Below are 15,314 nucleotides of genomic sequence, written 5' to 3' on the forward strand. Positions count from 1 at the left end.
GGACACAAACCTAGATCTATAAAAGTGAAGCAACACCCAGCAAATAGTGTGCAGTGAGGCTCTGTTAACTCACAGGTAGATAAGTATGGCTTGGTATGTAGAGGACTTGAGACAAACAGCATGTTTGTTTCTGGAGATTTAAAAATGACATTCCATTGTTGCAGGGAGACTGCAATTTATTATTCAGAGGCAAACAAGTTGGAGAGAATTTTTTGTTTAATCACACTAGTGATAGACCCTAGAACAGGATATTATCTTCTTATACAGGAAGGCTGGAGGAGCTAGAGATATTTGTTTTTAAAGTGTTGATATCTTTTATTGTTTGTTTTAATGAAATTCCACTATTTCTCAGCACAGGTCCCCTCCACGATGTGTGCCAAGTGACTGTCTAGGTTGCATATTCTACCAGAGTTGTGGGACTTCCTCCTTCCTAAGGCATTCGTTCCATCTCTGGGCACTCCCTGAGTATAACTTCTCAATCTTAATTCTGTAAAATATGATAAATAGTGAAAACAGTTTCTGATGCCATCCTTTGTGACTTGGCTGTAGAATCATTGGTATCACTGAATCACTGGTATGATTGGCAAGTTCTGCCAAAGTGGCCAAGCATATCTGTTTATTTAAGCATGGAGAAACTTTAAAGTTCATTTCTAAAGGAAGAAACCTTGGCATTACTAAGTGTGACTGACTAAGGATCCTGTGGTCTGGGTGGAAGATGAGTACAGAAGACTCTCCGGCTCTGGTGTGGTTTTGAGGTTGTATATAAAGCTGAAACAACATTTCCTGTGTCAAGACCTCTTTTATAAAGCACTCAAGTCTTAGCAATGATATCTTCACACAAAAGAGACAATGTCTTCTCAAAATGAGGATTTGTGCTATGTTTTTTTCATATTGTCATCTCTGGCCAAGCCACCTTGGAAACCCATGTATAAATACATAAAATAGTAAATCTTTAAGAGAATTAAGTTACAGCTTAAGAATAGTCTTTGATATCAAAGGTCAGAACTTAGTAGAACTGAAACTTTGAGAAGCAGTTGTGGGCTTCCTACATTCTGATCCAGTGGATGGAGACACAACTCAGTTTCTACTTCAAAGATAATGTCTCCTTTATTGTCATTGGGTTGTGTTTTTTCCCCCTTTACCATTTGAAGGTGTTTACAGATAATGAAGAGACCGAAAGGGGAGGCGAGCAAGTGAATAAGACCTGAGTGGATTGCCAGACTTGCTACCTGGAAAACTCCCAACTCATGGTTCTTTGGGTTTTGTTTGTTTCATTGTTTTCTTGCTTCCCCAAGTTTGTAACTTGTCAGTTTGTTCAAGGGCTGTGAAGTCTCTCAGAATGTCTGGGATTCTTTCATCTGGTTTCATATAATTATCTAACAACCAAAGTGGAGCCAGTTTGGGTGAGTCCTTTATCATTAGATGAAGGGCAGAGTCACCCAAACCTGCTTGAACAGGAAGTACACTTTCTTGGCAAAAATGGACTGAAAAGCAGTGATGTCACCAAACAGCGATGAGGAGACGGGAGAGAAGTAGCTTTTTGAGAACTGCTATGAGTACATCTGGCACAAGGGGCATGGAGGAGAATTGGGGTTTAAGTCATTAGAGCTGTGGATCCAAGGCAATCAATGGAGCTGGATTGGGCTGTTCTGAAAGCCTGGCTCTGGAGAGGGAAAGACTAGTAGTAGTGTCAGAAAAGAAGGAACTAACCAAAAAAACACCTCAGATGTGAGGTTCATACTTTTATCACTTAAAGAATATATATATCTTCCTCTACCCCCACCCCACAAGCTTGCTTTCCTGTAAAAGATGAACCATGAGTTCTCCAAAAGCTATTATCTTAAAGGACGAGAGTCTCAAGGTATCTGGCCTAGAGAAACAATCCAGATTTTAGCCCTTAGGGGCCATTTAATCCTGGGGGTGCTGGTTGGTGGGGGGGGAGGTTTAAAAAACCACTAAAGTGTTCTTCGGTTTGCAGTGAGTTCTGAACTATCATAGGGTCCTGCATATGGGAGCGCAAGACCTAATAAACTGAAATCTCCACCGTACCAGTTGCTGGGGGAGAGGGCTGGCCAGCTGTCAGTAGTTCTTCACCAAGCCTTACACCAAGGCGGTTAGCCAGAAGTAGAATGGCTTCTTTGGGGTTCACTTCCTTATTATTTCTCCTGCTCAGAAATAGAGAATGTTAGCTGAGGAATGTGGAGGAAGAGGAACAAGCAGTGGGGAAGGATCGGGGAATCTTTTCATGACAGGATAATGTGCCTTAGACAAGTGAGTGTTGCCTGCCTTCCAGTTCAGATTCTTGGATTAGTTTATAGAGTTTCTTATTTGATCCAGAAGAACAAGAATGGGCGAAGATTATCCAAACCTAAAAGCATGACCCCAGGAATTCCTCATACCAAGCCTTGCTGCTGTTGCTAAGTTACTTCAGTTGTGTCTGACTCTGTGCAGCCCCACAGATGGCAGCCCACCAGGCTCCGCTATCCCTGGGATTCTCCAGGCAAGACCACTGGAGTGGGTTGCTTCAGTTCAGTCCAGTTCAGTCGCCCAGTCATGTCCGACTCTTTGCGACCCCATGAATCACAGCACGCCAGGCCTCCCTGTCCATCACCAACTCCCGGAGTTCACTCAAACTCATGTCCATCGAGTCGGTGATGCCATCCAGCCAGCTCATTCTCTGTCATCCCCGTCTCCTCCCACCCCCAATTCTTCCTAGCATCAGACTCTTTTCCAGTGAATCAACTCGATGCATGAGGTGGCCAAAGTATTGGAGTTTCAGCTTTAACATCAGTCCTTCCAATAAACACTCAGGATTGATCTCCTTTAGAATGGACTGGTTGGATCCCCTTGCAGTCCAAGGGACTCTCAAGAGTCTTCTCCAGCACCACAGTTCAAAAGCATCAATTCTCTGGCGATCAGCTTTCTTCACAGTCCAACTCTCACATCCATACATGACCATGGGAAAAACCATTGCCTTGACTAGACGGACTTTGGTTGGCAAAGTAATGTGTCTGCTTTTTAATATGTTATCTAGGTTGGTCATAACTTTTCTTCCAAGGAGTAAGCATCTTTTAATTTCCTGGCTTCAATCAGCATCCACAGTGATTTTGGAGCCCAAAAAAATAAAGTCTGACACTGTTTCCACTGCTTCCCCATCTATTTGCCATGAAATGATGGGACCAGATGCCATGATCTTTGTTTTCTGAATGTTGAGCTTCAAGCCAAACTTTTCACTCTCCTCTTTCCCTTTCATCAAGAGGCTTTTGAGTTCCTCTTCACTTTCTGCCATAAGGGTGGTGTCATCTGCATATCTGAGGTTATTGATATTTCTCCCAGCAATCTTGATTCCAGCTTGTGCTTCTTCCAGCCCAGCGTTCCTCATGATGTACTCTGCATATAAGTTAAATAAGCAGGGTGACAATATACAACCTTGACGTACTCCTTTTCCTATTTGGAACCAGTCTGTTGTTCCATGTCCAGTTCTAACTGTTGCTTCCTGACTTGCATACAGGTTTCTCAAGAGGCAGGTCAGGTGGTCTGGTATTCCCATCTCTTTCAGAATGTTCCACAGTTTATTGTGATCCACAGTCAAAGGCTTTGGCATAGTCAATGAAGCAGAAATAGATGTTTTTCTGGAACTCTCTTGCTTTCTCCATGATCCAGCAGATGTTCTTAGGACATGGTAAACATCTCCTCCTTAAAACTGCTTTGTTGTTTGTGAAGCCAGGATGGAGCCTCTTGTCAAAACAGGTGCTTTCTTTTCTTAATGACCAATTAAAACTTCTGGGTAAAGCTTTCTTTTTTTGGGGGGAGGGGATGGACTGGATGTCCTACTGTATTGCTTAATGGCCTAATCCAAACCAAGTTGTGTGGGTCAATCCATACAATGCCTTATTTTCTAATCTTCAGCATTAGTCCTCAAAACACCGAGCTTATCAGTCAGTAAGTGTCCAGATCCAGGGGGAAGCTTTTTTTTCATCTACATGGATGGATAACCTTTTGAATAATTGAGCAGAAAAGGCGTGATAACGTGAAATATTCATAAATCACTGAGTCAGCTCCAGTCAATCTCTTGGAACTTCTGTTTTCTCTGGTCCCAGATGTCTCTCTAGGCTCTGAAGAGGGAAAGGCTAACAGCAGTGTCAGAAAAGAGGGCAACTAACCAAAAAAAAAAAAAAAACCATCTAAGATATGAGGTTTATACTTTTACCACTTAGAGAAAGCTCACATCTCTAGAGAAAAACACCTCTCGCTAGAGCTCTCTGGAGTAATCCCCCAAAATGGTACTGGAAGGAGCACCAGTCTGAAAGCCTGGCTCTTTGAGCCATGGTCAAGCATACCCTGCGAGGATTTCCTATTCTTAATCACCCCTGGAATCTCTCCAGTGAGTCTTGAGGTCCTAGGCTGAAGCCCCAGATCAGCCCCCCACTCCCAATCAAGACTCACAGAACTCATCCAAACAGTGGACCCTAGTGTTCCAGACTCAGGCGTTCACGTTCTCTGCCTTGTCGTCCTCCCCAACCCAGTCTGCACAGCACTGACCACCTACGGGCCTTTCTCACTGATGCAGCCACACGGCTCTGTGAGCCGCTTCCACAGCTGTCACCACGTGAAGTCAGCGGAGCGCCACAGTCGCAGAAAAAAAAAACAAGAGAAGTGGGACCAAGACACAAACATCCTGTCTGTTTCCACTACAAGTGGCTCCAGCTTGAGAACCTGTGGGCACAGACCTACCCAATGGCTCACAAAAACTCATCTTCTCTGTGTCATTGCTAGTAAGCGAGCATTTTCTCTAAAGTCCAGGGACTTAAATGGTGCTATTCTTTGGCTTATGAAGTCAGTGACGGGGCAGTGACGGGCAAAGCCCCACTGCTGCACCAGGATGAGTTGGCATGTGCAGAGCAGGATCTGGGCAGGAGTTCTCCTCAGGGGCCAGTGAACGCCAGCTTCCATGGGGTTCCATCTCTTTCCACAGACCAGTTTAAGAGAGGGGCTGGACCAGGGGCAAAGGGCTGCAGCTGCCTGGCCGCGTTCCATCCTCATTGCCTGGTAAGGACTCGGCCATGCGCAGTTCTGTTCTTCCTTGTGGGGCTAGGGGCTTCTCGGGTCAGGTCTCACCGCGTATAGGATCTCTTCCAGCTAAAGATCTCCTCCAGACTGGAAGAAGGGGAGACCTCCCGCTTCGGCAGGGTTCCCCAGCGACGCCGGCCAGCTAGGAAGGAAGCTCGGCGCCTGCTCAGCCCTTTCATCCTCTCTTCCGTCCGGAAGAAGTCAGTCAAGGCCCGGAAGTACTCCAAGGTGACCTCATGGCTCCAGGCTGGCAAGGGCTCCTGGCGCAGGAAGCCGCAGTGGCCCCCGTGGCGGCTGAGCAGAAGGAAGAAGTAGGGGTTGCTGTGAAAGAGTTCAGTTGGCAGAAAGTGGTTTGGGGGCCCGCACACGGGGTCGTCGGCACTGCAGATGCACAGCACAGGTACCGCTGCCTCATCCACATCCCGGAGCGGGTCGTTGTGGTCCCAGTAGGTATCCCAGCTGATGGGGAAGCTCTTGGTGTGGCAGAAGAGGGTCTCCTCAAACTCCCGCAGGGAGCGGCTCCTGAACAGTTTGCCAGTATCCACTGTGTCCTCCAGGGCCGTGGCATACCTGGCAGCAAGAAGTTGAAGGAGGAAGGAAGGAAAGAGAAAATAAATTGACAGCACATGTTACAGAATGGCTGCCCACAGGCCAGTGTCTGACCACGGAGGCTTTCTTTGGCCATATAGTGTGTTTAAAAACTTCCACATTGTTGCCATCATTTAAAAACAGGAGATCTGGGAATTCCCTGGCAGTCCGGTGCTTAAAACTGCCATGGGCCTGGTTTGATCCCTAGTCAGGGAACTAAGGAACCACATGCCACATGGTGTGGCCAAAAATAATAAAATCAGGATAATTCACATAAAATGCAGCTGGCTGGAAATGAGATCTGATGACATGGGCTGGGATGGTGACAATTGGTATTTCTGTCCTCCTTCCTGTATTACAGTTTCTGCAAGGATGGTCATTCACGGCATGACTTCCCCCGCCCTGGGGCAGCATTTGACTTTACTGCCGTGACCGCTGTCCTCCTGACCTCAACTTCTGACCCCTGTAGGGAACTTGCTACAAACTGTCACCTCCTATACCCCTCTTAGAACCCACTGGCTCAGACTATCCAAACCAGCAAGTGACACCCCCATCATTAACATTTTACTTTAAGTTGTATTAGTTTACTTGCTTCTTAAAAAAGCATTTATTTATTTTCAGCTGTGCTGGGTCTTCGTTGCTGCATGGCCTTTTCTCTGGTGGTGGCGAGCCTAGTGGCAGTGCACGGGGTTCTCATTGCGGTGGCTTCTCTCGTTGTGGAGCACGGGCTCTCACTACGTGGGCTCAGTCGTTGCGGCTCCTGGGCTCTAAAGCACAGGCTCAGTAGTTGTGGTATAACTGGCTTAGCTGCTCCACGGCATGTGGGATCTTCTGGGACCAGAGATCGAATCCATGTCTCCTGCATTGGCAGGTGGATTCTTTATCACTGAGCCACCAGGGAAGCCCAGTTTGGTTGTTTTTTAAAAGATAATATGCTGTCCAGATGATGACAAATGAGTGTGACCTTGATCAGTGGGGCAGGTATTGCTAGAGAGGGCTACCTGGTGGAGGAAGTAACTGGGAGTGTAATAATTAATTTACGGGGTGAGTTCCCAAATGGGAGCCTGAGAGCAACTGCTCTGGGAAGGAGGAATATATTTGCTGTTTCCACCTCCCTGGAGAGAGCCTGGCACCCTGACCAGGAGGCCAGAATGGGCAGTTCAGTACTTAGTTTGGGTTAATTCAGCCTTAGCCAGCTGAATTTGGATAGGTGCCTCCTGCAAGCAATCAAAGAGGCTTGCCCCAAGTGGGCAACCCCCAAATTCCATGGGCAGGGTAGTTCCTAAAGGCCCAGTTTTTCTCTTCACTTCCCTCACTGTATCCTCCAGCTGGTACCTGGGGTCAGCAGCACTGATGGTGGTCATTTGCGGAAGGAAACTGACAATTAGGCCATGTGAGAGCACCTTGCCCCTGGACTGTTCCAGTGGCTCTGGGTTGCCATGGTAGCACGTGGGCTGTTGTTGAGCTCAGGGTTTGGGAGACAAAATGGAGCAAGGAAAGAAAGAGAAATCACAATTGCCACCATGTATTGGTGCCAGGCCCCATACTTTGGTTATCTTATTTCATGCTACCTTGTGAGGTGGTTATTATTAACTCCTTTTAACTGAAGAGGAAAGTGAGGCTCATAAGGATTAGCTAGACCTGATGGCAACACTGTGGTGGGGCAGAAAGACCTGGGTTGTGGGGTCAGACCCATGTGGGTTCAAATCCTGAATCTCCAGCAACTTAGGTAACCCTTCCATCTCCTAGGAAAGCAACAGTATAAGCCGAGGCCTGGTTTATTTGCTGTGGGACTGTCACCCAGGCCTTTTCAGTGGAAGAGTCTCCCTGTCACCCTGGTGGTAGATTCTTTTCTTTTTGGAGATTTAAAGAAATATGTTTAAACATTCTTAAAATTTTTGTGTTAAATATTGAGTACATACCTAGGAATATGCAAAACACTTGTCAGGTCTAAGGAATCTCAATAAATCAAATAACCACCAAGTTTCTGATTCCTGTCACCTCCAGGCTCAGAGACAGTAAGGAAACATTCTGGACAATCAGCCACAATTGCTTCCAGAGCCCTCTTTGCTGATTTGACTAGGATGTGCAGCATTAGGTGCTCAGGTTGCTAGGACGCAGTGTGGCTGAGGTGAGGCCAGGGGGCCCCCTGGGCTGGAGTCCCTGCTCCAGCTAATGATGCTGACTCAGCCGGTCCATGGCTTTTAAATGTGCTTCTCTGATTCTGTCTAGACTAGAGGGTTTGGACGCTTCAGAAACTGTGTGTGGAGAACTCTGCCCAAATTGCTCTACACCTGTTTGATTCAGTACCAGGCAAAGCTGTTTACCAGCCCCAAACCCCTACCCACCGCGTCTGCGGCCCCCATTACCCACCTGCTGAGGGCGATCTTCTGGTGAAGCAGAAAGCCCCGCTCGTAGGGCCAGGGAAGGCCGGCCTCAAACCACTCGCGGCAGCGTAGCACGGGCGAGATGCAGGCGGCTCCGGTCACGTAGCTGGAGGAGCCACACTCGCCCAGGTAGGACAGCAGCAGCGCCGAGCCCGAGCCCTCGCTCACAGTGAACAGCGGGGCCGCGGGGTGTCGGAAGCGGATGTAAGTGATGGCCTCTTTGAGGTCGGACGGGTCCCCAAAGGGCTGCAGCCGGGGGCTGACCAGTGGGCAGCCGTGGTGGCCGCGCCGGTGGAAGATCACCGGGTAGTAGCCGCGCTCCAGGGCCAGCAGGCAGAGACCGAGCACGTTGCGGGTGAGGCGCCCCCAGGCATTGGGGATCACCAGCAGTACCGCCGAGAGGCCCCCGGCGTTGGTGGCCCTGCGGCCCCGGGCGCCAGGTCCCACGACCCAGTCCAGGGCCACCAGCCCGTCGTCTGCTAACTGCAAGTACTCCCGGACCAGCTCAGACCCCGGCCCCACCGGCAGCACGAAGTGGCAGAGGGTCTGCAGGTGGGGCCCGAACAGCCAGGAGCGCGGGCCGGGCTCCAGCGCAGCGGAACGTCGCAGAGCGCGCAGCAGGCACTGGGCCAGCGCCGACGGCTTACAGATGAGCCTGCATCCGCCGGGCAGCGGCTCCCGCCCGTCGCTGAACTGACCCGCGGGGCCTCCGCCGTCCACCTCCTCCCCGAGATCTTCTCTCCGCGCCCCTGGCAGGGTCCTCGCTCCGACGGCGCGCCTGCCGGGGCGCCGCAGCCGCAGGGCGAGCAGGCAGAGCACGGCGAGGGCGGCCAGGAGCACGGCGAGGGCGGCGCCCCACGATGGCATGGCGAGGCCGGAGAGCCCCCGGCGGGCGGCCGCGGCTGGGACGCCCCTCGGCTTGTTCCCCGCTCTGCCCGCGGCTCCGCCCGGCCGCGGCCGCCGCCCAGGGCCCTCCCGCGGGGCAGGGAGAGGGTGCGCTCCGGATTGGCCGCGGCCCCGCAGAGGCAGCCAGTTCGCGCCCGGCTCCCCTCACCCGCCCCCCGGCCCTTTGTACAGCGATTGCGACAGGCAGGAGCAGAGGGTGAAAGGAGCGGAGGCCACGGAGAGGCAGCGTGGACGCGCCGGCGAGGCGGAAGGGAGTGGGGAAGGCGAGCCGAGGAGCGGAGTGTGGGCGGCGGAGGAGTGGCGGGAGACTCGGAGACCGAGGCCGGGCAGATGGGGGTGAGCCTCAGGATCCTCTGCCCCCGCCCCTCCGCCCCGCGTGGTGTGTGGCTCCCGGGGAGCCCCTGCATCACTGCGCCCTCAGGGGCCGCTGCCGAGAAGCAGCAGAAGGGAGAAGCGAATGAACTGCAGCTGCCGGCGCGGACCCCGGGCTCCCGCGGGGCGGCGCGGAGCGGCTGCAGCGGGAACCATCACCCGCACCTCGGTCGCCCGGACCGGCGGTCCTCTCCGACCTCGGTGTCCGTCTCCGCCCCGCCGGCACCCGCAACTGCGCAATAACTCCTGCCGGGAGAGGGTCCGGCTCAGGGCCAGTGAGGGCCAGGGCAGGCGTTCCGCCCCGACCGCGGGCTTGCAGCGGGAGCCCAGAGGGCCAGGGACCTCTCGTTCCTTTGCCTGCATTAGAGAGCCCTGCCGACGCCCCCGCGAGCATGGGGTTGCCCTGGATCCTGGCTGCAGGGATAGGGAATCCTCAACACCGCTCCCCAGGAAGGACTTCCCCAAAAGAAACAGCCCCTGAGCTGGAGGGAAAAATGCATTCGGGTGCCCTTGGAGGGGGGGTGGCACCCCGCAAGCGGGCCGTGGCGGGGAATGGATTGAGTCCCTTCATCAGCTCAATCTCTGGGGCGCGGGGGGCGGGTAAGAAATACCCCTTGCAAGTCACAGGGGGTGGGGGCGGTGGATGTGGGAGACGCTCTTGCTCGATTTCAAAGTTTCAGGCTGGACATTACAGCTCTCACCCTCCACCCACTTTCCCGTCTTCCCTCAAAATCCCGAGCTGGGCCAAGGAAATGGGCGCCGGGGATAGGGCGGCACAGTGGGCGCCCCGCTGCGGGGAATGTCTGACCCGAACACCCTTCTTGGGGAGAGGACTGTGACTCCACCTCACGAGGTGGCCAAAGTCTCATCCGGCACCGGCGGGCCGCTGCTGGGCTTATCACGAAAGCGGAGGCGGACGTGGACAACTAAGCAGCCCCCAGCCGGGCTGCAGCTTCCCGGGACTTCCGGGCCTGGGGAGCGTAGAGGCCCGAGACCCTCTGAGACTCCTCCGGATTCGGGCGCTATTTGCGAGGGGAACAGTGGGGACCCTATCCTTTGCGCAGCTTGTATTTCAGGATTCTGCCCCTCTTCCAGAGGCAGTCATAACAATGAGTGAAGCGGGTCTGCCGAAAGAGCGGACGCCTCTCCCCCCCCGAGCCACCTAGTTCACAGGAGTCCCACTTCCCGCCCTCCTTCCCGCTCCACGACCCCACCCAGGAGCTGCAGCTGCGCCTTGCAGGCTGCGGAGACCCGCTGGGACCATTTTCGCAGGGAGGGAGGTGCGCTGTCTCGCTGCGCCGTACGCTGAGGACCCACTTCCAGATGACTTTTCCGGCTTGGGCTGGCCGACGCGTGCGCCCGCGGCCCGGGCTGTGGGCGGGCCCAGGGGCGGGGCGGGGACCCGGCGAGAGCCGCCCGGAGCCCCGGGGGCGGGGCGCGGCCGGGGGCGGGGCGCGGCCGGGGGCGGGGCGCGGCCGGGGGCGGGGCGAGGCCGGGGGCGGGGCGAGGCCGGGGGCGCGCGAGCCCGGGGAGTCAAGGCCCGCGGGGGTCGGGCCGGACCGGCGCGCGCGAGCCCGGGGTCTACGTGGGCACGCGGGCGGCGTGGGTGCGCGCGGGCAGGCCCAGGCGGCGAGCGTTCCCTTGTTGGCTGGGCGGGCGGCGGGGTGGCCGGCCGGCCTGGGGCGGGCCGGGATGGCGCCTCCTCCGCCGCCGCCCCAGCTGTTGCTCCTGGCCGCCCTGGCGGGACTCCTGGGTCCCCGTGAGGTAAGGCGACCCGCTGCCGAGAAGCCTTCGGCCCGGGGTCTCCAAGTGCTTTGCCAGAAGGAGGGGCGTGCCGAGAGGGGGACTCGGAGTTCTCCCCTGGAGTGCTGGGCCTGGGAGGGAGAGGGCAAAGCCCTCTCCGAGGCCAAATGACCCAGCTCTTCTGCGCCTTGAACCCACAGGTGGTGGCTGAACCGGCGGCGGAGGAGGCGGGAGCCCGTTGTCCCGAGGGCCTGTGGCCTCTGCCCCCACAGGTGGGAGCCTGGAGGGCGGTGGGAGAGAGGAGCGTGAAGGGGTAGCGCAGTCCCGCCCTGGCCTCACGGTGCCCTCCACAGCCATCCTGTGAGCACCTTGTTCCTCCGGCCCTCGTTACCAGCGTCACCATCCCAACGTGACAGCACGGGCCTGCTGTCCTGTCCCAACCCCACCCCCAGCGGAGTCCCCCGGGGCCTCTCAGTTCTCTTGTCTCCCTGGTACAGGTGTCACCAAGAGTGACCTCCACACGGATGCGGCCACGGCAGGTGAGTACAAGCAGGAGGCATCCGCGGGGGTCTGCACTGGAAACAGCCAACTTCTTGCAGGCTTTTTCTACCTCTTTTGCTCACTGGCTCCATTCTTTACCGCTCCGCACTCGGGAGGAGACAGTGTTCTTAGTCCCAGGACAGTGAGCTTAGGCCTCTTGTCTTCTGCAGCGAGGTGTCAGGAATGCTATTGAGCTGGCTGTGTGGGCAGGAGGCTGCGAGGGGGTTGAGAGTCCCAGGAGAAAACAACCTGTGCTCTAGCTCTGCTGTGTGACTTTGGAAGTCCACTGACCTCTGGGCCCCGCTTTTCTGTGAGAGAGGTTCTTAGTGGTTATTATGGGCTTCCCAGGTGGCACTGGTGGTAAAAATTCCACCTGTCAATGCAGGATATGCAAGAGATGTGGGTTCAATCCCTGGGTCAGGACGATCCCCTGGAGAAGGAAATGGTAACCCACTCCAGTATTTTTCCCTGGAAAATTCCATGGACAGAGGAGCCTGGCAGGCTACAGCCCAGGGGGGTCACAACTGAGCACACACGCTCCCCATGAGGAGTAAACAAATTGTGCGGGATAGCACTTTGGAAAATAGGAAGCTGTAAAGAGTGTGTGAGTATGTAATGGGCTTCCCAGGTGGCTCAGTGGTAAAGAATCCGCCTGCAATGCAGGAGATGTGGGTTCGATCCCTGGGCTGGGAAGATCCCCTGGAGAAGGAAATGGCAACCCACTCCAGTATTCTTGAGTGGGAAATCCTACAGACAGAGGAGTCTGGTGGGCTATCGTCCATGGGGTCAAAAAGAGTCAGACACGACGTAGCAACTAAACAACAGCAAGGAGTGTGTGTACCTCAGGTTGCCAACCAAACCTTGGGTTTATCTTGTGTGCTTGCGTGTTTCACTGCCAGTGGTTGGATAGCTTCTCTGTCCCTTTGGTTTTCCTTTTGAAATATCTATTTTTGATCCTTGTAATATCTCCAAGCCAGAAGAGCTCATGCCACCTATCCGTTTCCTTTGCCCAAACAGCCCTTTTCATTGCAAACTGTTCAGAAACCAGTGGCTCCTCATTTCCCACCTTATCGTGGCCCCACCCCTCTGTCTGGTTTTTCTGGCTCTACCTGGTGGTTCAGTAAGCCTCGTCTAACATCTCCACAGCTTTGGTTCCCCTCCGCCGTGTTGGTCCGCTCACCACCCATGAGTGTGAGGCTCCTTCCCTTCTATACCTGGCCTGACCTGACTTGAAGGGGGGCAGCTCCCTGCCCTCCTGCCATCCATCCCCACCCTTCTTCAAGGCCCAGGGCAGGAGTCAGCTCTCCCTTGAGACCTTGCCTGAGCACATTAGCCCTTATTTATTCATCACCTTCTCCAAATTCATGTAATGCTTGTAATCGCCTCTTATAATTTAACTGCTAATCACTTTGAGCTTTATTAGTTTGCTCGTTTGTTTGCATTAGTCCTGTTTCCCTGAGTTTCCTTTGTATTCCCTGCAAGCGGAGCCCAGGAGTTCTCTTTTGGCATCTCCTACAGCCTCCGGCACAAATGCCGAGCATCAGGTCAGCTCAATCAAAGAATGATTCATAATTGAAGTGTTTCCATCCTGAGATTGTGCACCTGCTGCCTGTGTGCCCTGTATTCAGATGCTTTGGGGAGATTGAGTATATATAGATGGGTCAATATGTAGAAGACCCGGTCTCTCTTTGTGGGGGTGGTTATAGCCTAGGTGGGGACTTGTAGAGCTAGGTGCAGAGCAACATAGCTAAAGAGGGTGGTCTGAGTCTGGCAGGGTTAACCACGCATGTTGTTGTGGAAGCTGTGACCTTTGAGGGGTGCACTGCTTGGAGAGGAGGGATGAAAGGAATGCTCAGAGGCAAGAGGGGATGCACACCAGTATCCAGGGCTCTTGATCCTTTCTTGAGCCCAGAAGGTGGGCGGGTCATCTGGTCATCCTGGGAGTCCCTTGAAGTTGGCTCCCCAGGATGGGAGAACTTAGGACTCTCAAGAGGGACCTGGGCCCAACTTGACGTCGCCATGCCTTTCCTGCAGGCTGAGGACGTCAGCTTCCTCTACCACCCCTGTGCCCACCCCTGGCTGAAGCTCCAGCTTGCCCTTCTGGCCCACACTTGTGTGGCCCAGCCCTTACTGGCCCCTGACTCCAGCCTCACCCAGGATCGGGTAAGTGCTTACTGAAAGGTGGTTGTCTGGTACCAGCGGAGGCTGCAGCGCCGTGCGCAGGGCAAGGGGAATTCAGGGCCTCTGCTTGCTTCCTCCCCAGCTTCGACTTAGCTCTCACAGTTCCCTCCTCCTTTTGTAGCCCCTGGTACTGGCAGCATGGGGGTTAGCGCTGGAGATGGCGTGGGTGGAGCCAGCCGGGGCTGCCCACTGGCTGAAGAGGAGGCAGCGGCGGAAGCAGAGGAGAGAGAAAGCTGGGTTCCGTTCTGACACTGTTCCTGGGCCCCCTTCCTTGGTGCCCACGCTGGACAGAGGGAGGCTGTGCTGTCGGCGAGGGTGTGTGCAGGTGAGGGGTGCTGGCCAGCGTGGCAGTCATGGGGTTGCTGGCTCAGGGTGGTCGTGCCTTTGGGTTATCTGGGCAGGGAGGGGGTGACCGCTGTCTCTTCTCCTCTTAGGCCCTGGCTTTGGCCTTTACTCTGCGGAGCTGGCGGCCACCCGGCGTGGAGGTGGCATCTAGCGAACCTGGGCAGCTCTTTCCTAGTGGTGCCAGGAGACGTGGGCTGCGGGCCGCCCTTGGACTCCAGCCCACCCCCTCAGCCCCGAGGTTCCGCTCTGTTTCCCCAGGGAGCTTGGAGGCCAAGCCGCCCATGTTGGGACCTCATGGTGAAGGCGATAATGCTGGGTCTGTGCCCACTGGACCACTGCTGCCTGGGGGACCAGGAAGCAATGTTAGCTCCATGCTGGAGGCTCAGCTGCCCAAAGGGCAGAACAGCCCTGGGGGCTGTGCCTGTCCGGGTCAGGCTTCCCCGGCCCCTCGGGCAGCAGCACCACCGAGGGCCGCCCGCGGCCCCACCCCGCGCACGGAGGAGGCCGCCTGGGCGGCCATGGCCCTGACTTTCCTGTTGGTGCTGCTCACGCTGGCTACGCTCTGCACTCGGCTGCACCGAAACTTCAGACGTGGGGAGAGCATCTACTGGGAGCCCACGGTGGACAGCCGGGACACCGTGGCTGGTGAGACGCGGCGCTCCTCACCCCCAGCCCCGCCCCCGGGGCTCTTCCCAGCCCTTGACCGCTCCCCCTTCTGCCCATAGCTGTGCTGAAGCGGAGGCTGCTGATGCCCCCTCGCCGGGTCAAGCGCTCCCGCCGGAGACCCCTCCTCCCGCCCACGCCGGACAGCGGTCCGGACGGGGACAGCTCCGAGTGACTGCACCAGCCCTGCCGCTGTGGCAGGTCTGGCTCCTCCCCGCTGCCGGAGGCCGCGACCTCCGCCACGTGGCCCGCGAGCGGGGCCGCCCCCTGGCGGCCGGAGGGAGCAGTCACGCCCAAGCGCGGCAGATGGGCTGGTCCTTAGTGTGTGGTTTGCTGGGAGGAATGGGGTGGGGAGAGGGAGGAGAGAAAAGAGCAGTTTCAAGCCTCCATTGCAAAAACTCCGTTTTTATTAAATTATTTTAGTAGAGGCTGGAGTTGAGTTTGTGCATCTGCTACACAGACTCACTCCCGCCGGAGACACTGTCCTAGGTCACGTAGGTCGTGTTTGAGGTAGGGAGG

General features: G+C 55.2%; 2 protein-coding genes across 3 annotated transcripts; one reads left to right on the forward strand and one right to left on the reverse strand.

Moving 5' to 3' along the window:
• On the reverse strand, positions 1–9,009 carry ABHD15 (abhydrolase domain containing 15). The gene is made up of 2 exons (XM_055402540.2): positions 8,032–9,009; positions 1–5,640 (listed from the first exon to the last, which is right to left on the reverse strand). The coding sequence occupies exons 1-2, from the start codon at positions 8,910–8,912 to the stop codon at positions 5,115–5,117; spliced, it is 1,407 nt and encodes a 468-aa protein (XP_055258515.1). The 5' UTR covers positions 8,913–9,009; the 3' UTR covers positions 1–5,114.
• A 161-nt stretch (positions 9,010–9,170) lies between these two features.
• TP53I13 (tumor protein p53 inducible protein 13) lies at positions 9,171–15,223 on the forward strand. 2 transcript variants are annotated; one of them, XM_055402559.2, is made up of 7 exons: positions 9,171–9,287; positions 11,267–11,338; positions 11,564–11,605; positions 13,641–13,769; positions 13,909–14,112; positions 14,222–14,777; positions 14,858–15,223. In XM_055402559.2, exons 1-7 carry the CDS (start codon positions 9,282–9,284, stop codon positions 14,968–14,970), a joined length of 1,122 nt encoding a protein of 373 aa, XP_055258534.1. In that variant the 5' UTR covers positions 9,171–9,281; the 3' UTR covers positions 14,971–15,223. The 2 variants fall into 2 exon arrangements, with proteins under 2 accessions (XP_055258534.1, XP_055258526.1); XM_055402551.2 differs by lacking the exon at positions 9,171–9,287 and adding an exon at positions 10,936–11,087.
• The last annotated feature ends 91 nt before the right edge of the window (positions 15,224–15,314 follow it).

The sequence above is a fragment of the Moschus berezovskii genome, chromosome 20 (genome assembly GCF_049115385.1).
Source record: "Moschus berezovskii isolate FMDL1 chromosome 20, NW_MosBer_1.0, whole genome shotgun sequence".
In the NCBI taxonomy this organism is placed as follows: domain Eukaryota; kingdom Metazoa; phylum Chordata; class Mammalia; order Artiodactyla; family Moschidae; genus Moschus; species Moschus berezovskii.

Coding starts and splice junctions, on each gene's coding strand:
- TP53I13 (XM_055402551.2), top strand. CDS start 11,016: ATGGCGCCTCCTCCGCCGCCGCCCCAGCTGTTGCTCCTGGCCGCCCTG. Junction 11,606..13,640: donor CACGGATGCGGCCACGGCAG/GTGAGTACAAGC, acceptor CCTTTCCTGCAG/GCTGAGGACGTCAGCTTCCT. Junction 13,770..13,908: donor CCAGCCTCACCCAGGATCGG/GTAAGTGCTTAC, acceptor CTCCTTTTGTAG/CCCCTGGTACTGGCAGCATG.
- ABHD15 (XM_055402540.2), bottom strand. CDS start 8,912: ATGCCATCGTGGGGCGCCGCCCTCGCCGTGCTCCTGGCCGCCCTCGCC. Junction 5,641..8,031: donor CAGAAGATCGCCCTCAGCAG/GTGGGTAATGGG, acceptor TCTTGCTGCCAG/GTATGCCACGGCCCTGGAGG.